General features: G+C 35.6%; 1 protein-coding gene across 6 annotated transcripts in view; it reads right to left on the reverse strand.

Annotated features, from left to right (window-relative positions):
• LOC127874449 (patched domain-containing protein 3-like) overlaps positions 1 to 15,768 on the reverse strand; it is a 55,572-nt gene that overhangs the window by 39,210 nt on the left and 594 nt on the right. The window contains exons 1-3 of one of the 6 annotated variants that reach the window (XM_052418768.1): positions 9,284 to 9,512; positions 8,687 to 8,782; positions 3,900 to 4,127 (exon numbers count right to left, since the gene is read on the reverse strand). In XM_052418768.1, the coding sequence (XP_052274728.1) occupies positions 3,900 to 4,111 (212 nt within the window). In that variant the 5' untranslated portion in view covers positions 4,112 to 4,127; positions 8,687 to 8,782; positions 9,284 to 9,512. The other 5 variants (XM_052418767.1, XM_052418769.1, XM_052418771.1 and 2 more) reach the window with 5 other exon arrangements.

The following is a 15,768-nucleotide window of genomic DNA, read 5'->3' on the forward strand; positions in this document are numbered from 1 at the left end:
ACAATGCCCCCTATTGCGCCGCTTTGAAATATAAAAAAAAATTACCTTTGACCTTGAAGGATGACCTTGACCTTGAACTTCCACCGCTCAAAATGTGCACATTTATGAGAACGCAGCTTTGAAATATATTTTTTTGACCTTTGACCTTGAAGGATGACCTTGGCCTTGAAGGATGACCTTGAACTTCCACCACTCAAAATGTGCAGCTTCATGATAACGCTGCTTTGAAATTATTTTTTTTTTAACCTTTGACCTTGAAGGATAACTTTGACCTTGAAGCATGACCTTGACCTTGAACTTCCACCACTCAAAATGTGCAGCATCATGAGAATGCCACTTTGAAATTCAAAAAATTTTGACCTTTGACCTTGAAGGATGACCTTGACCTTGAAGGATGACCTTGAACTTCCACCACTCAAAACGTGCAGCTTCATGAGAACGCTGCTTTGAAATTATTTTATTTTTTTATTCCTTGAAGGATGACCTTGAACTTCCACCACTCAAAATTGATTTTTTTAAATTTTGTTTGACCTTTGACCTTGAAGGATGACCTTGACCTTGAAGGATGACCTTGACCTTGAACCTACACCACTCAAAATGTGCAGATTCATGGTAATGCCGTTTTGATTTTTTTTTTACCTTTGACCTTGAAGGATGACATTGACCTTGAAGAATGACCTTGACCTTGAACTTCCGCCACTCAAAATGTGCAGCTTCATGATAACGCCGCTTTGAAATTTTTTATTTGTTTTTTTACCTTTGACCTTGAAGGATGACCTTGACCTTTAAGGATGACCTTGAACTTCCACCACTCAAAATGTGCAGCTTCATGAGAACGCCGCTTTGATTTTTTTGGATTTTTTCTTCCTTGAAGGATGATCTTGACCTTGAACTTCCACCAATCAAAATGTGCAGCTTCATGAGATACACATGCATGCCAAATATCAAGTTGCTATCTTCAATATTAAAAAAGTTATGGCCAATGTTAAAGTTTTCGAACGGACAGACGCCATATATTTGACATTTGACCTTAAAAGGATGACCTTCACCTTTCACCACTCAAAATGTTCAGCGCCATGAGATACACATGCATGCCAAATATCAAGTTATCATATCAAAGGTCAAGGTCATTCAAAGGTCAAGGTAAAATTCAACTTGCCAGGTACAGTACCCACATGATGGCATGAAAGTATTTGAAGTTTAAAAGCAATAGCCTTGATACTTTAGAAGTTAAGTGGCTCTAAACACAAAATTTAACCATATATGCAAAGTTACTAAGTCAAAAAAGGGCCATAATTCCGTAAAAATGACAACCAGCGTTATGCAACTTGTCCTTTACTGTCCCCCTATGATAGTTTGCGAGTGTTCAAAGTATGAAAGCAATATCTATGATACTTTAGGGGTAAAGTGGACCAAAACACAAAACTTAACCAAATTTTCAATTTTCTAAGTATAAAAAGGGCACATAATTCTGTCAAAATGCCAGTCAGAGTTACATAACTTTGCCTGCACAGTCCCCTTATGATAGTTAGTAAGTGTTGCAAGTATGAAAGCAATAGCTTTGATACTTAAGGAATAAAACGGACATAAACACAAAACTTAACCAAACTTTATAAAAAGGGCACATAATTCTGTCAAAATGCAAGCCAGAGTTATCTAACTTTGCCTGCCCAGTCCCCTCATGATAGTAAGTAAGTGTACCAAGTTTGAATGCAATAGCATTGATACTTTATGAGAAAAGTGGACCTAAACGCAAAACTTAACCGGACACCGATGCCAAGGTGATGACAATAGCTCATTTTTTTTTCAAAAAATAGATAAGCTGATAAAATGTCTGAAGTAACAAATGACAAACGTAACAATAAATAATCATTTCAAAGAGTATTACTATATCCCCTTTTCAAATATGTATATAAGATTTTATAGTGATATTTGTGTCGATCAGGAACAGTACTTAGTTCGGGCGGAGGTTAGGTCGGACTTTTGAATCTACCGGAATTATATTATACCTTATGAAAATAAAATATATTAAGTGACAAATGACGAACATACTAATCTATAATCATATTTAAATTATAACTATATTCCATTTTTTCAAAATGCATATAAGATTCTATGTATAGTGGTCTTTGTGACAATCAGTAACAAATATTCAAATATTTGAATATCCTTGAAGGTTCGTTTCCATTTCTTACTTCAATAGAATAAAAAAAATACGAGTCAAACGACCCTTAGCTTAACTTTTGTAAGTAAAAAAAATTGTTTACAGTCGACAAAACACTTATATTTAAGCTTTTTGGTAACCTATGCATCGACATGATGCAAGGAATAGTATTTTAGAAGTCAAAACTGAACAATGTGCAAATGTTTGCATCAATAAGTGGGATTATACTTCAAATGTTTGCATCAATAAGTGGGATTATACTTCAAATTGCATTCCTGCTATGCACCTGTCCGTATGTACGCACATACGTCAATACGTAGAGAAAAATCTTCCAGTCAATTTTGTTGTCTCATCATTCCGCTGAATTATCATGTCAATAAGAACATACAAGTCTGTTTATCTTTCTTTTTCTTGGTCGATTGATTTCCATTAACTTTAACATTTAAAAAGGAGAGCATTCTTATATTCTTTATATATACTGTTTGAAGAACAATTTTTTTGTTATACGTACATATATATATGTATATGAGTTTCGGACATAGTAAAACACAAACTAGAAATGGCACGACAGAGGCCGACGCGTATCCCCACTCCGCATGTTTGACCCAGGGGGCGCCCCGGGGTTGGTGATGGGACCATGCATAGTTGAGATTGACCCGTATTGTCATAAGAGATGTTCAGTATCAAATGGAAGTAAATTGGTGTAGAAATGACGAAGTTAATGTATAATAACATAAAACAAGAGATGTATTTGTCACAATGACCCCTAATGCGCCGCTTTGATTTATTTGAAAAAAAAAAGATCATTTGGCATGTTCATTAAATACCTCCTTTAAAGCTTATTTCTTCCCTTGGATTTGTTTTTTTTTACCTTTGACCTTGAAGGATGACCTTAACCTTTCACCACTCAAAATGTGCAGCTCCATGAGGTACACATGCATGCCAAATATCAAGTTTCTATCTTCAATATTGCAAAAGTTATGGCAAATGTTATAGTACATAAAATAAAAAAATGAGTGTACATCTTTGAAACGGCCTGACCCAGGGGTCATATCAAAATTCCAAATAGTGCAGGGTCGCACATATGCTCATAGCTACCATGTGTGTAAGTTTCAAGGTTCTTGTGCTTATCGTGTATGAGGAGATAGTGGCCATGGCGGACAAACGGAGGAGATAACCACAATATCCACACGCTTTTCAAAAAGCGTAGGGATAAGAAATATGAACATATTCTACAAAAAATCATATACTAAGAATGACATATGTATGTGTAAATAAAAAAAATGCAAACTTGGACGGCAGAAGCTGACAAACAGCTATCAACCGCACAAAAATATGTAATAAATATTTCCACATAAATCAAAGTTGTTCATTGTTCGCAAAAACGGGTACAGCCAAAGCGATTGTTAATTGAGTACTTTGTTTTATTTGCCAGTCAACAGCGCTTTATACCACGATGAAGTTAGCCGCAAGGTTTAATAAAAATGCTTTATATCTAAAAGGTGTTGCTTATTAGTAGAGAAACAACATAGTGCGACGATTGTTTTGATTCACACATGATCCGACAACTTTTTTCCAACCGAAGTATTTTACTCATATTTACTATTATTAAAGATTATGTAATCTGGTTCTACGCTTCTTTGTTCGTTGATAATGTGTTTTTTAACAGCGATCATTCTTTCCTAAGACCATTGGACAATCAGCGAGTATTGGGTAAGAATGTAGACTTACTCACCTGTAGAAACAGTTCTCCAACCAATCGACAATGCCCCCGCTCACGCGCCTCAGACAGGCGGAACAGCGACCTTCCGATGCGAGACTGTCGTCTGCAGTATTGGACGGGCCATGCCGACCGCCGAGCCCAATCTTATGAACTGAGGCTCTGCCGTCTCCATTTATGAGTAGCGGTGTCGCGTTACCATTGGGTAGACTTTTATCGGTACTCATGAAACCGTGAATTGACCTTGAAATGAAAGCATACCGTGAATTGACCTTGAAATGAAAGCATACCGTGGATTGACCTTGAAATAAAAGCGTACCGTGAATTGACCTTGAACTGAAAATATGCAGAGCGTCAGGAAGCGGATTATGTGAGGGGCATGTCGAAAGAACAGTAGCCATAGAAACGTACACTGACCATGGAACCATGAAATGAGCTGGTCAGATGAATAAGGGGAATTTCTGGGATAAGTAGGCCATGGACACAAGCAATGGTCTTGAAATTAGAATGTCTCACGAATGGCATTCATGATTACGAAATGATACTCTGACGAATTGAGGTTCGTGAAAACAAAGTACGACATGGATAAAGAAAATTTGGGAATATATGGGGAACAAATATCAAATTAAAATGTGATTATATTGGAATAAGAAGCATCTATCAGAAGCTGTTACAATGGGCATGAAATAGAAATAAGAACTCAGACGACTATGGGCATGAAATAGAAATAAGAACTCAGACGACTATTTCAGAACTAGTGCTCGTGAAAACGTGTAATGATCAGGTCATCGAAATAAGTGGAATGTTAGAGGAATTGTTGTCCTGAAAAAGGTCAATGGCCTTGACATCAAAAAGGAAGTCTCAAAATTTTTGCAAAAAAAACATTTAAAACACAGCTAAATGTTGGAATTGTGTAGTCATAGAAACATGTGTTGTCCTTGAAACAGAAAGAAGAACCCTGAATAATGTTTCAAGACTGATATTTTCGTGAAATGAAAACCTAAGAAAAGAGCAGTATTATTGTTTAACTCATGTAAGTACGTTCCTGGTGACCGGATATGTACCAGAAAGTGGCACACGCTATTACGTTACATCAAGCGTCTTTGTATCAGATTGGATTTTAATTCATTAAAGACGGTCTTACATGTTATATTATATTTAGTCCATTATGCTGAGTTGAATTTGAACAAGATTTGTGAAAATGGTCACATTTCACAGTTACGAACATCTACATCATATGATAACTTTTAATATGAAATGATACAATACAAACTTACATTAGATTGGTTATTAAGTACGCTTGACATGTTGAGACTCGTCAGTTATGGTTGTCATATTTAAAGAAAGGCGTATACACGTAAGCACTCAACAAGGGAAGATATCATTTCATCTCAAACAGCTTTATATTTATTATAAATTACATTAAGTGTGGGCTTTTTAGGTGAGCTGTGCTCTGGAAAAAAAACGGGCTTAACACATTTGAATAAAGTGTGGTATCATATTAGACTTTCCACCTAGACTGGATTTTTGTTAAGAAAAGGCTTTCTTCAAACGCAATATTCCATAAAAGCGGATCATTTGTTCCCAGATTAGCCTGTGCCAGCTTCACTTGCTTAACTGGGACGACAATTTATCCACATGCATTAAGCCCGGTTTTCACAGAGCGTGACATAACCCGCAAAATGTGTGCAGGGTTACCTGCGTATTTGAGTAAGTCTCAGTTAAAGGGGCCTTTTCACAGATTTTGGCATGTATTCAAGTTTGTAATTAAATGCCTCATATTGATAAATGTTAAACTTGGATCTAAACAGCTCTAGTACAAAAACAAGAATACATTTTTTTTTAAAGTAACCCTCAACTGGGCTCGAGTCACTGACCCCTGGAGTTCTCGAGTAAAAGTCTACCGCTTAGATCACTCGGAAATCGATGCTCATACAATGAGCGATGTATTTTATACTTAATAAAAGGAATCCTCGTAGTTTTACAAAACATAACGACAACAACAGAACTCTCAAAATTATTCAATCGTTTCGCGTTGCAACGCGTTTATAATTTTCAGGTTTTTAAATCGTCAAAAGATGCATATAATGGGTATTTTAGAGCATGGTAAATGTTCAGTATTACTGTTTCCTCACAAATTTCATAACTCAAACGAAAATTTGCGAATATGAAACAACTTTTGTTTAATTTTGTCAATTTTCCAAAACGTGAAAAGGCCCCTTTAAGACTTACCGCGTACCCAGATATCACATGTCTACGATTGTACGCATCATATGTAATTTCTATTACATGATGATACGGATAATAAACTGATATAAATGACAGTTCGCGAGCGAACGAAAATTAAAATCAACATATACTTCATTTGTTCGTGCTCTTTCTGCTAACAGGCAGCAGTATCATAAATTTGCCCCCCCCCCCGGACCCTACCCCCCCCCCCCCGAGCTTACCCCAGGGGTTCCAGGTTGTTAAATGTACACCTATTGTGTATGGTTTTACTTTTCAACAACGAATATTGACACAAATACACAGTATGAAAAAATAACCCTCGTATATGTATTATAATACATATACGAGGGTTATTTTTTCATACTGTGTATTTTTGTATATGTATTATAATACATATACGAGGGTTATTTTTTCATACTGTGTATTTTTGTCAATATTCGTTGTTAAAAAGTCAAACCATACACAATAGGTGTGCATTTAACAATATGGAACCCCTGGGGTAAGCTCGGGGGGGGGGGGGATAGGGTCCCGGGGGAGGGAGCAAATTTATGATACTGCTGCCTGTGTTTCTGCTCAGATATGTATAGACCATTTATGCCGATTGCACTCTCCCATCCTTCTAAATTGGCTAAATTTATTTCCAAAATTAGGGATGTCTAGTATATTTATTTCTATATTTAGAATATTTCTAACAGAAATTCCTTTGAGACGCCGCATCATGCGGTGTCTCATCTGGGTCTACGCTGTTTGCAAAGGCCTTTTTCTAGACGCTAGGCATAAATGGTTTAACACTGAGGGCGCTTCAATCATTAAATTTGGGTAAAAGACTATTGAAATATTTATACCTGGTGATTTTAAGTAAATATGTAGTGAGAATTTTTTTTAACAATTTGTCCCCTTGCCATACTGTTTCGACAACATAAAAGCAGAATACACACATACTTTAAATATGAATATATACATATACACACACACACACACGCGGATTTGAAAGCCATCCATTATTCTTTATTATTATACAAACATACATGCGTCAATGGTTCACCCTTGAGAAGTTGTACAAACAACTGTCTCATAATTGTTTTGCATTAACACGAACACGTTCAAGTTAAAAGCAGTTGTTAATCATGTATACACTTCCCGTACATCTTTGTGTGTATTCAAGAAAACGAGGAAATTAAACTTACAGTCACTATTGAGTTCACATTGTTTAAGTTTGCTAGTGGCTGGCATGTCTTACTGTCAATTATTGTAAACAAAGGCACTTACGTGTTTGGTTTTCGTAGATCTACTACATGTGTTAAAGTGTGCGGTCATCGATATTATGAATAAATAATATGTATCTGCTATGCTCAACGATTATATGAGAAGAGCGTGTTTTCTATGTAAATACACAACAATCATTAAATTTTGAGTCCATAATGATATAAATTATGTTTTAAACGAGCTAGCGTATTTCTATGCATACCCGAACCTTGTTGTAGTTTTTACGCAATATTTAAAGACGAAAGAAAAAAACCTTTATATCAATATTAAGTGTTACATCCAAAGAATTCATGTTAACAAAAGTATAACATAAACAGTAGAAGTCAATATCATAATAATTACTCCTCAAACGTATTTACATTAAAAGTATTTCAATCAATACCATTCAGTTAAATGGGGCACTTTGAATTCAGGATTTTAAGAACTTGATGTTGAAATTAAAACATATATTTCTTACATTAAGTGTTATCAGTCATATACTAAGAATGTAATAGTCCATTGCACTAAGAATGCGTCATACTCTCGATTAAAATGTAATTAAGGCCATGTAAGGCAAGGTAAACGTGTCCCAAACTCATCTACATGAAATTAAACACGAGTTAGCAAGGTCAGTGAAAGTCAAGCGTCTTTAATTTACATGAAAGCGAAATATAGGTCTCTCTTGGTTTCAGAAGTAGTATTATACGTTTGAGTGCGTAAAGTGCCGTCCCATATTAGCCTGTGCAGTCGGCACAGGCTAATATGGGACGACACTTTCCGCCTAAATTGTAATTTTGCTAAGAAGAGACTTCATTTAAACGAAAAATGTCATAAAAGCGGAAAGTGTCTTCCCAGATTAGCCTGTGCGGACTGCACAGGCTAATATGGGACGGCACTTTACGCAAATGCATTATGCCCAGTTTTCTCAGAACGCGACTCATTTATTTGAAAAGTATTATGATATCTTGTCTTTTTGTCAAACAGTTATAAGGTTTATCATTATGAAACAAATCAGGATATAACACTCTTGCAATAAAGTGATTTGAAAAGGTCGTGTCGTGTAGCAAACAAATAAGTATACATTAAGTTCGGAATAACGTTGATAAAACATTTGTACGGAAATGAAGATCTCGATCGTTTTTAAAAGCGGAAATAAAATATAAAACTAAAACACGAACTGTTAATGTAAATATTAGATAGTAACATAAGAGTACAAGGTTAATAATACGTGTAAAGTGTGCTTAATTAGTGGCTCAAATAATGAAAAAACCAATGATGCAATTCTGTAACACTTGTTTACGCAAAGTTGAACGTAATAAGGTTCTTACCTAAAACATGTACATGGAATTATCGAACGTGTCTAAACGAAATTATATCCGGAATGCCGAAAATTTTAACTCTTCAATATCCACTGAACACTGTAACTAATGTAAAGAACACGAAAAATAATCACAATGAATGTCAAGCGATGTCTCTCAACAAACACACTTACGGCACTGTGTTGTATCAGTAAATAATTTCACGATCTTTATATTGATTCGTGGCAAGTGCATTCATTCATAATCACAAAGAAAATAGCGATCAAGCACAAGCTATATTTGAACAGTGCGCTAATATGAGTCGTGTTCTCATAAAACTGGGCATAATGCATGTGCGTAAAGTGTCGCCCCAGATTAGCCTGTGTAGTTCGCACAGGCTAATCAGGGACGACACTTTCCGCTTGTATGACATTTTTCGTTTAAATGAAGTTTCTTCTTATCAAAAATCCAATTTAAGCGGATAGTGTTGTCCCTGATTAGCCTGTGCGAACTGCACTGGCTTATCTGGGACGACACTTAACGCACGTGCATTATGCCCAGTTTTCTCAGAACGCGACTCATATCAACGCTCTAAGAGAGCTCACGTGTTTTATTTACAGCACATACCACATGCGAGATCCATCCATTCATTACAATTTCTTTTCGCTACACATAATCCACTCCAATTCTGCTCATGAACATTTATTATTTAAGTACACTGAAATACTATATCAGCAGTCAACAGTATATATATCTAATTTCTATTGACCCCACTCTTCATATTCAGGTTTTACCCACAACATAAAAACAGAAAAAAAATCCATAAAATTAACGTATGCATAAGTCCACTGGAGGCCAGTATTTAATTCATTATACTTCCCTCACCACTATCGGTCTCGGTCGTATCTTGGTCTCCTGTAACAGAATATGCTGCTCAAATATATTTGGTTTACCGCGTACCCTTTTTTACCTACCATGCGTAAGGTGTATCATGATTAGTTAAATACACCTTTCAAAACATGTATGCTTGAAACTAAACATCGTCGATTCGTGAATGCGGTTTTGATGATCACCGAAGCGTGTTTTATCACATGCTACACCAAGCTGAATATATATGTATGTACAGCTCTTTTCGCGTTTAAAACATCAAGCAGAAAATTCGTACATCGTTCTTAAAAGATACTGTCTTGGTTTGAATATTTGGTTAGGTCGTTTATGTTTGGTGTTGTTGTTTTTTGTTAAAATGGGCTTCTCAACAATTAAAGGGGCCTTTTCACAGATTTTGGTATGTTTTGAAGTTTGTCATTAAATGCTTTATATTGATAAATGTTAACATTGGATCTAAAAATCTCCAGTAAAAAACATGAATAAATTTAATAAAAGTAAGCCTCGATTGGGCTCGAACCACGGACCCCTGGAGTCCTGTAGTAAAAGACTACCGATTAGACCACTCGGCCATCCGTGCTCATACAATGAAGGGTGTATTTTATACTTTATATAAGCAATCCTCGTAGTTTCACAATATATAACGACAACAACAGAACTCTCCAAATTATTCAATCGTTTCGTGTTGCTCGCTTTATAATTTTCAGGTTTTTTAAATCGTCAAAAGATGAATATACAGGATATTTTAGAGCATTGTAATTGTTCAGTATGACTGTTTCCTCATAAATAGCATGTATACTAAAACGAAAATTTGCGAATATGAAACAACTTTTTTTTATTTTGTCAATTTACCTAAACGTGAAAAGGCCCCTTTAACACAATATTATATTCTCAGGCATAACGTTGTTAATTTAATATTTACTTGGCACACATGTGTCGTTAATATAAACGACTTATAAAATATGTATATTATGATTATAATAGTAAGTTGTCACCGGGGACATTTTTAGCAGTTGCGGGGAAAATAGCAGTAGTATAATCAATAGTGTTTATTTGAATGCAATGTGTACCCAAAGGGAAGGTAACACTGCTATCAAATTAATATTTATGAATGAGATTACATTGTACCTCTATAGAAATAATCACTATCGATAATTTAACTTACGAGTAGTCACATTTTTATGAAGTAGGTTCTTTTTGTAGACGAGAGTTTGAGAGGCGTGTATCGCAAAAATAATTGTTGAATTGTTTATATTTTTCGTCACGATTTTTTCCCAATAACTTTCACACGACATATATTTAATTGTAATTTGAATACACGCATATATAAAATTATTAATACTATCGATATGCCCCATTTAAACGATTGCAAAGTTTATGATGCAGATCAACACACGTTAGGATACAATGATTTTTGCAATATATTATAACAAAAATGCTACTGGTTAAAATAATCCACTCAACTGAAATGAAAAACGAAATACACAGAACGAATTGTTTAATTTTATTATATTTTATTAGCAGAGATGCTAAGAATCGGTTAGAAGCGGCCTACTTTCCTCGCTAAGACTGTCTAACTTTCGAAATGCAAATAACGTGGTTTAATAAGAAAATCAATTCGACTTGGCAAATTCCCATATTATAAGCCTTTCATATATACGAACTAATTTGTATTGGTCATTATCAGTGAAACAGCAACACAAGAAGAACCAATCTTTGGAGTTCTGGCACATATGAATTTAGCCACGATTGTGTTAGCAAGAGGCCAAAAGATTTCTATTGAAGCCATTTTGAACTGCTTGTTTTAATGGAATAAAAAGTGGGTTTCATATTATGGCCTGTCTTACATAGTTATCAAGTTTAAGTACAACTTTTAATCGCTCAGTGAAGAAGATATTGACATCCGAGAACACTTTCGGCCAAATAACCGGGGACCTATATTCAGTCATAGGCAAACTTTGGGGATTACATTGCTCAAGTATGCATACCATGGCGGTTGTGAAATGTCAGGCAATTACTACATGTATTTCTATTTATTTGAAGCTCACCTGTGCAATGCACAAGGCCAGTCGTAACTATTCGGCCTTTCTAGAGACAGGAGAGATCAACCTCGTAGACCGTGTATCGTGATCCATCGAAACTCTCACATCACTCTCTGTAACCTTTTGTGAATTACAGTATCAAACAACAACATCAGGGTCAATAGAATTTTGGACACTGAAAAAATAATATACATGTACTTATCTGTATTGTATTATCCTTTCTATGCTATCAATCATATATCTACATATATCTAGTTATGTCGAATTGACATTACTTGGGACTATGCAACCAACATTATCTCTAATGAATTAAATAAACAAATAAATTGATTTGTGGTAAATGAATCACTTTTGAGCCAAATAATATTTCTTATTCAAACATTTTTTTAAAGTGTTTGATCACTAGAACACTTTGTTTGTGGAATCATACGTATCTTTTGATATGACATATCATTTTTTGTAAACTGCGACTTTGTCATGTTTTCTGCTGCAAGTATTGACGAGTAAACGTTAGTAGGACTTCTACCATAGCTTATTAATAAGTTTTTAAATATGCATAAAAAGACGCAAAAAACTTCGGAATACAACAGGCACGTTTTCCATATATGCGTGAGGCCAGAAGTTTCGTTCACTAAAATAATCATTATTAATAGTTATAATAATAATTATAATAATAATTATTATTATTAGTAATAATAATAATATTGATAAATAAGTATGTATTTCTATTATATATTCCGTGTATATTCTTCGCAAGCAACACAGCGACATAATATTTAATCTTGCGGAGAAGAAAACTACGAATATGTATACTGATTAGCCGGCTCTGATTTCCACAGACAGCCCATGTCACGAATGTTTGTTCGTTTGAGAACAAATAACGTGCATATGGCATATTTTGTATGGCACACTTACCAACTATAACACAACACGATCTAGAGTTGATGCGTCAGTTGCGGGACACATATATAAAGTATAGAATGTCAGGCCGTCAGTCACAGATGTCTATGTTACAATTGATGTCATATTTAGATTGACTATGTATAGTTTATCGTGTCTAACACTTTGATGAACCGTCAACTATATCCGTCTCTTATAAAAGACAATATTTTTTATTTTGTTACTGGAACCATTTGTGAACCATTTGAGTAGGTTGGGAGAAAAAAATCAATATTGCAAAATGTAAACAGTAATCCAAACAAACTAAAATAAAATAATTGGAAAACAAATAATGAAGTTGTTTGTATATTCATGATATATAGCATATATATTATACAAATATTTGTGTTAACTAATTCACTCAGAATTTTGAACCGCTTAACTTACTTGTTATACTTTCCCATAGATTTATGTTTCTACTCTTAAAAAACAAATAATTATATTCTAAGAAAACTTGTGGCATAAGATATACTTTGTAAACATATATTTAAAGCTAACAATATAATAGTCCCATTTTGAATACGTGTGTTCTATAAAAATATTTTTTTCAGGAAACCTATAGTTTTTACATAGATTGAACATTACGCAAAAAAAATCTATTTTAATCACAAAATGTAAGTTTAATTTGAAATCAGGCATACCGCGAGAGGGTCTGTCGCTTAAAATAAATAAATAAATAGTTTAGCCCGTTATGTATAAATGTAATGTAGATGGCTGGATACAACACACCAACCCACTTTTGAATCAGATACCATATCAAGTTTTCAGCGGTCGGAGACATATGCCCCCCCCCCCAACAGGGCTTTGAACTAGTGACCCCAATAGGGGTCATCTACTGTTCAAGGCCAATGCGCATGTAAAGTTTCAAGCCAATCAGTCAATTCATTGATGAGCTATTGATCGGAAACGATTTCACATGGGAAGTATCCAGCCAATCGATGAATAAGTTGACGAGTTATTGGTCCTACTTATTGTGCCGTTGACAATAACCTTTGACCAAATGACCCCATTTTCAATAGGGATCCTGTACTGTCCAAGGCCAATGCATATGAGAAGTATAAAGTCAATCGATGAATAAGTTGACGAGTAATTGATCGGAAACGATTTCACACTTAGTGTATAACAGTGACCTTGATCTTTGACCTAATGACCCAAATTTCAATAGGGGTCATCTACTGTCAAAGGCCAATGCACATGTGAAGTATCAAGTCAATCGGTCATTCGTTGAAGAGTTATTGATCGGAAACGATTATAACACTTAGTGTAATAGTGACCATGACCTTTGACCTAGTGACCACAATATCAATAGGGGTCATCTACTGTCCAAGGCCAATGCACATGGGAAGTATGAAGCCAATCGGTGAATCAGTTGACGAGTTATTGATCGGAAACGATTGAACACCTAATGTGTAACAGTGACCTTGACCTTTTAACTAGTTACCCCAATTTCTATAGGGGTAATCTACTTTCGAAGGCCAAAACACATGTGAAGTATCAATTGGTTCACACGTTATTGATCGGAGACGATTTTCACACTTAGTGACGCTTTCACTTGCTTAAAACTTACCTTCAATGTAAATAGATCCTTTTCCGTTACCCGTACACTATTTCACAGAGTGTTATAGTGCCCTTGACCTTTGATCTAGTGAGCCCAATTTCAATAGGGGTCATCTACTGCCCAGGGCAAATGCAAATGTGAAGTATCAAGCCATCAGTAAATATGTTGACGAGTTATTGATCGGAAACCATTTAATATGATAATGACCTTGACATTTGACCTAGTGACCTCAATTTTAACAGGGGTCATCTACTGTTTAAGGCAAATGCACATGTGAAGTATCAAGCCAATTGGTAAATTCGTTGACGAGCTATTGATCGGAATCGATTTTCACACTTAGTGTGATAGTGACCTTTACCTTTGATCTAGTGACCCCAATTTCAATAGGGGTCATTTACTATCTAAGGCTAATGCAGATGTGAAGTGTTAAGCCTATCGGGCAATTTGTTGACGAGTTATTGATCGGAAACGATTTTCACACTTAGTTTGATAGTGACCTTGACCGTTGACCTAGTGACCCCAATTTCAATAGGGGTCATCTACTGTCCAGGGCCAGTGCACATGTGAAGTGTCAATTCGTTGACGAGTTATTGATCAGAAATCACTTAAGATAGTAACCTTGACATTTTACCTAGTGACCTTAATTTTAATAGGGGTCATATACTGTCCAAGGCCAATGCACATGTAAAGTATCAAGTCAATTGGTCAATTTGTTGACGAATTATTGATCGGAAACGATTTTCACATTTTGTGTGATAGTGACCTTTGACCTAGTGACCCCATTTTAAATAGAAACCATCTACTTTCCAAGACTAATGAACATCTGAAGTATCAAGCCATTAGGTCAATTCATTGATGAGTTATTGATCGGAAACAATTTTCACCTTTAGTGTAATAGTGACCTTGACATTTGACCTAGTTACCCCAATTTCAATAGGGTTCATCTACTGCCCAAGGCAAATGCACATTTGAAGTATCAAGCCAATCGGTCAATTCGTTGATGAGTCATTGATTCGAAACGAACTGGTCTACCGACATTCATACTGGTCTACGGACAGACAGCCAGCAAAACAATATACCCCTTCTACTTAGCAGAGTGGCATAAAAATGCACACCGCAGGACGCATGAGAACGGACACAGGAAAAAGTGGGACCATAAAAGCTCAACTTGAGCAGTTTATGCCCATGTGATCTACATAGGAAATGAGATAGGTTTAATATTCGTCTACATCGATTTAGTTACTGGAAATCTGCGTGAAAATCTGGCAAATTGTACAGCCAGGAATAACAGACAGACTTGCAGAATGACGTATATCCAATTAACAGTGAACGCTAAAATCACAAACTGAAGCTGTGTTCTATACGGTGTTGAGCATGTGATTGCAAACAAACTCTTACATTTTGGCCGTGCTCTATGAAAAGGGGGTTTAATGCATGCGCGTAAAGTGTCGTCCCAGATTAGCCTGTGCAGTCCGCACAGGCTAATCAGAGACGACACTTTCCGCCGAATTTTGATATTTACTTAAAAGAGACTTTCTTTTAACAAAAATATCATAAAAGCGGAAGTTGCGACCCTGATTAGCCTGTGCGAAATGCACAGGCTAATCTGGGACGACACTTAACGCACATGCATAAAAATCCTTTTCACACAGCACGGCTCATTTCAATAAGATTTGAAAACTCATCTG

This window comes from Dreissena polymorpha, chromosome 3 (genome assembly GCF_020536995.1).
Source record: "Dreissena polymorpha isolate Duluth1 chromosome 3, UMN_Dpol_1.0, whole genome shotgun sequence".
Classification (NCBI taxonomy): domain Eukaryota; kingdom Metazoa; phylum Mollusca; class Bivalvia; order Myida; family Dreissenidae; genus Dreissena; species Dreissena polymorpha.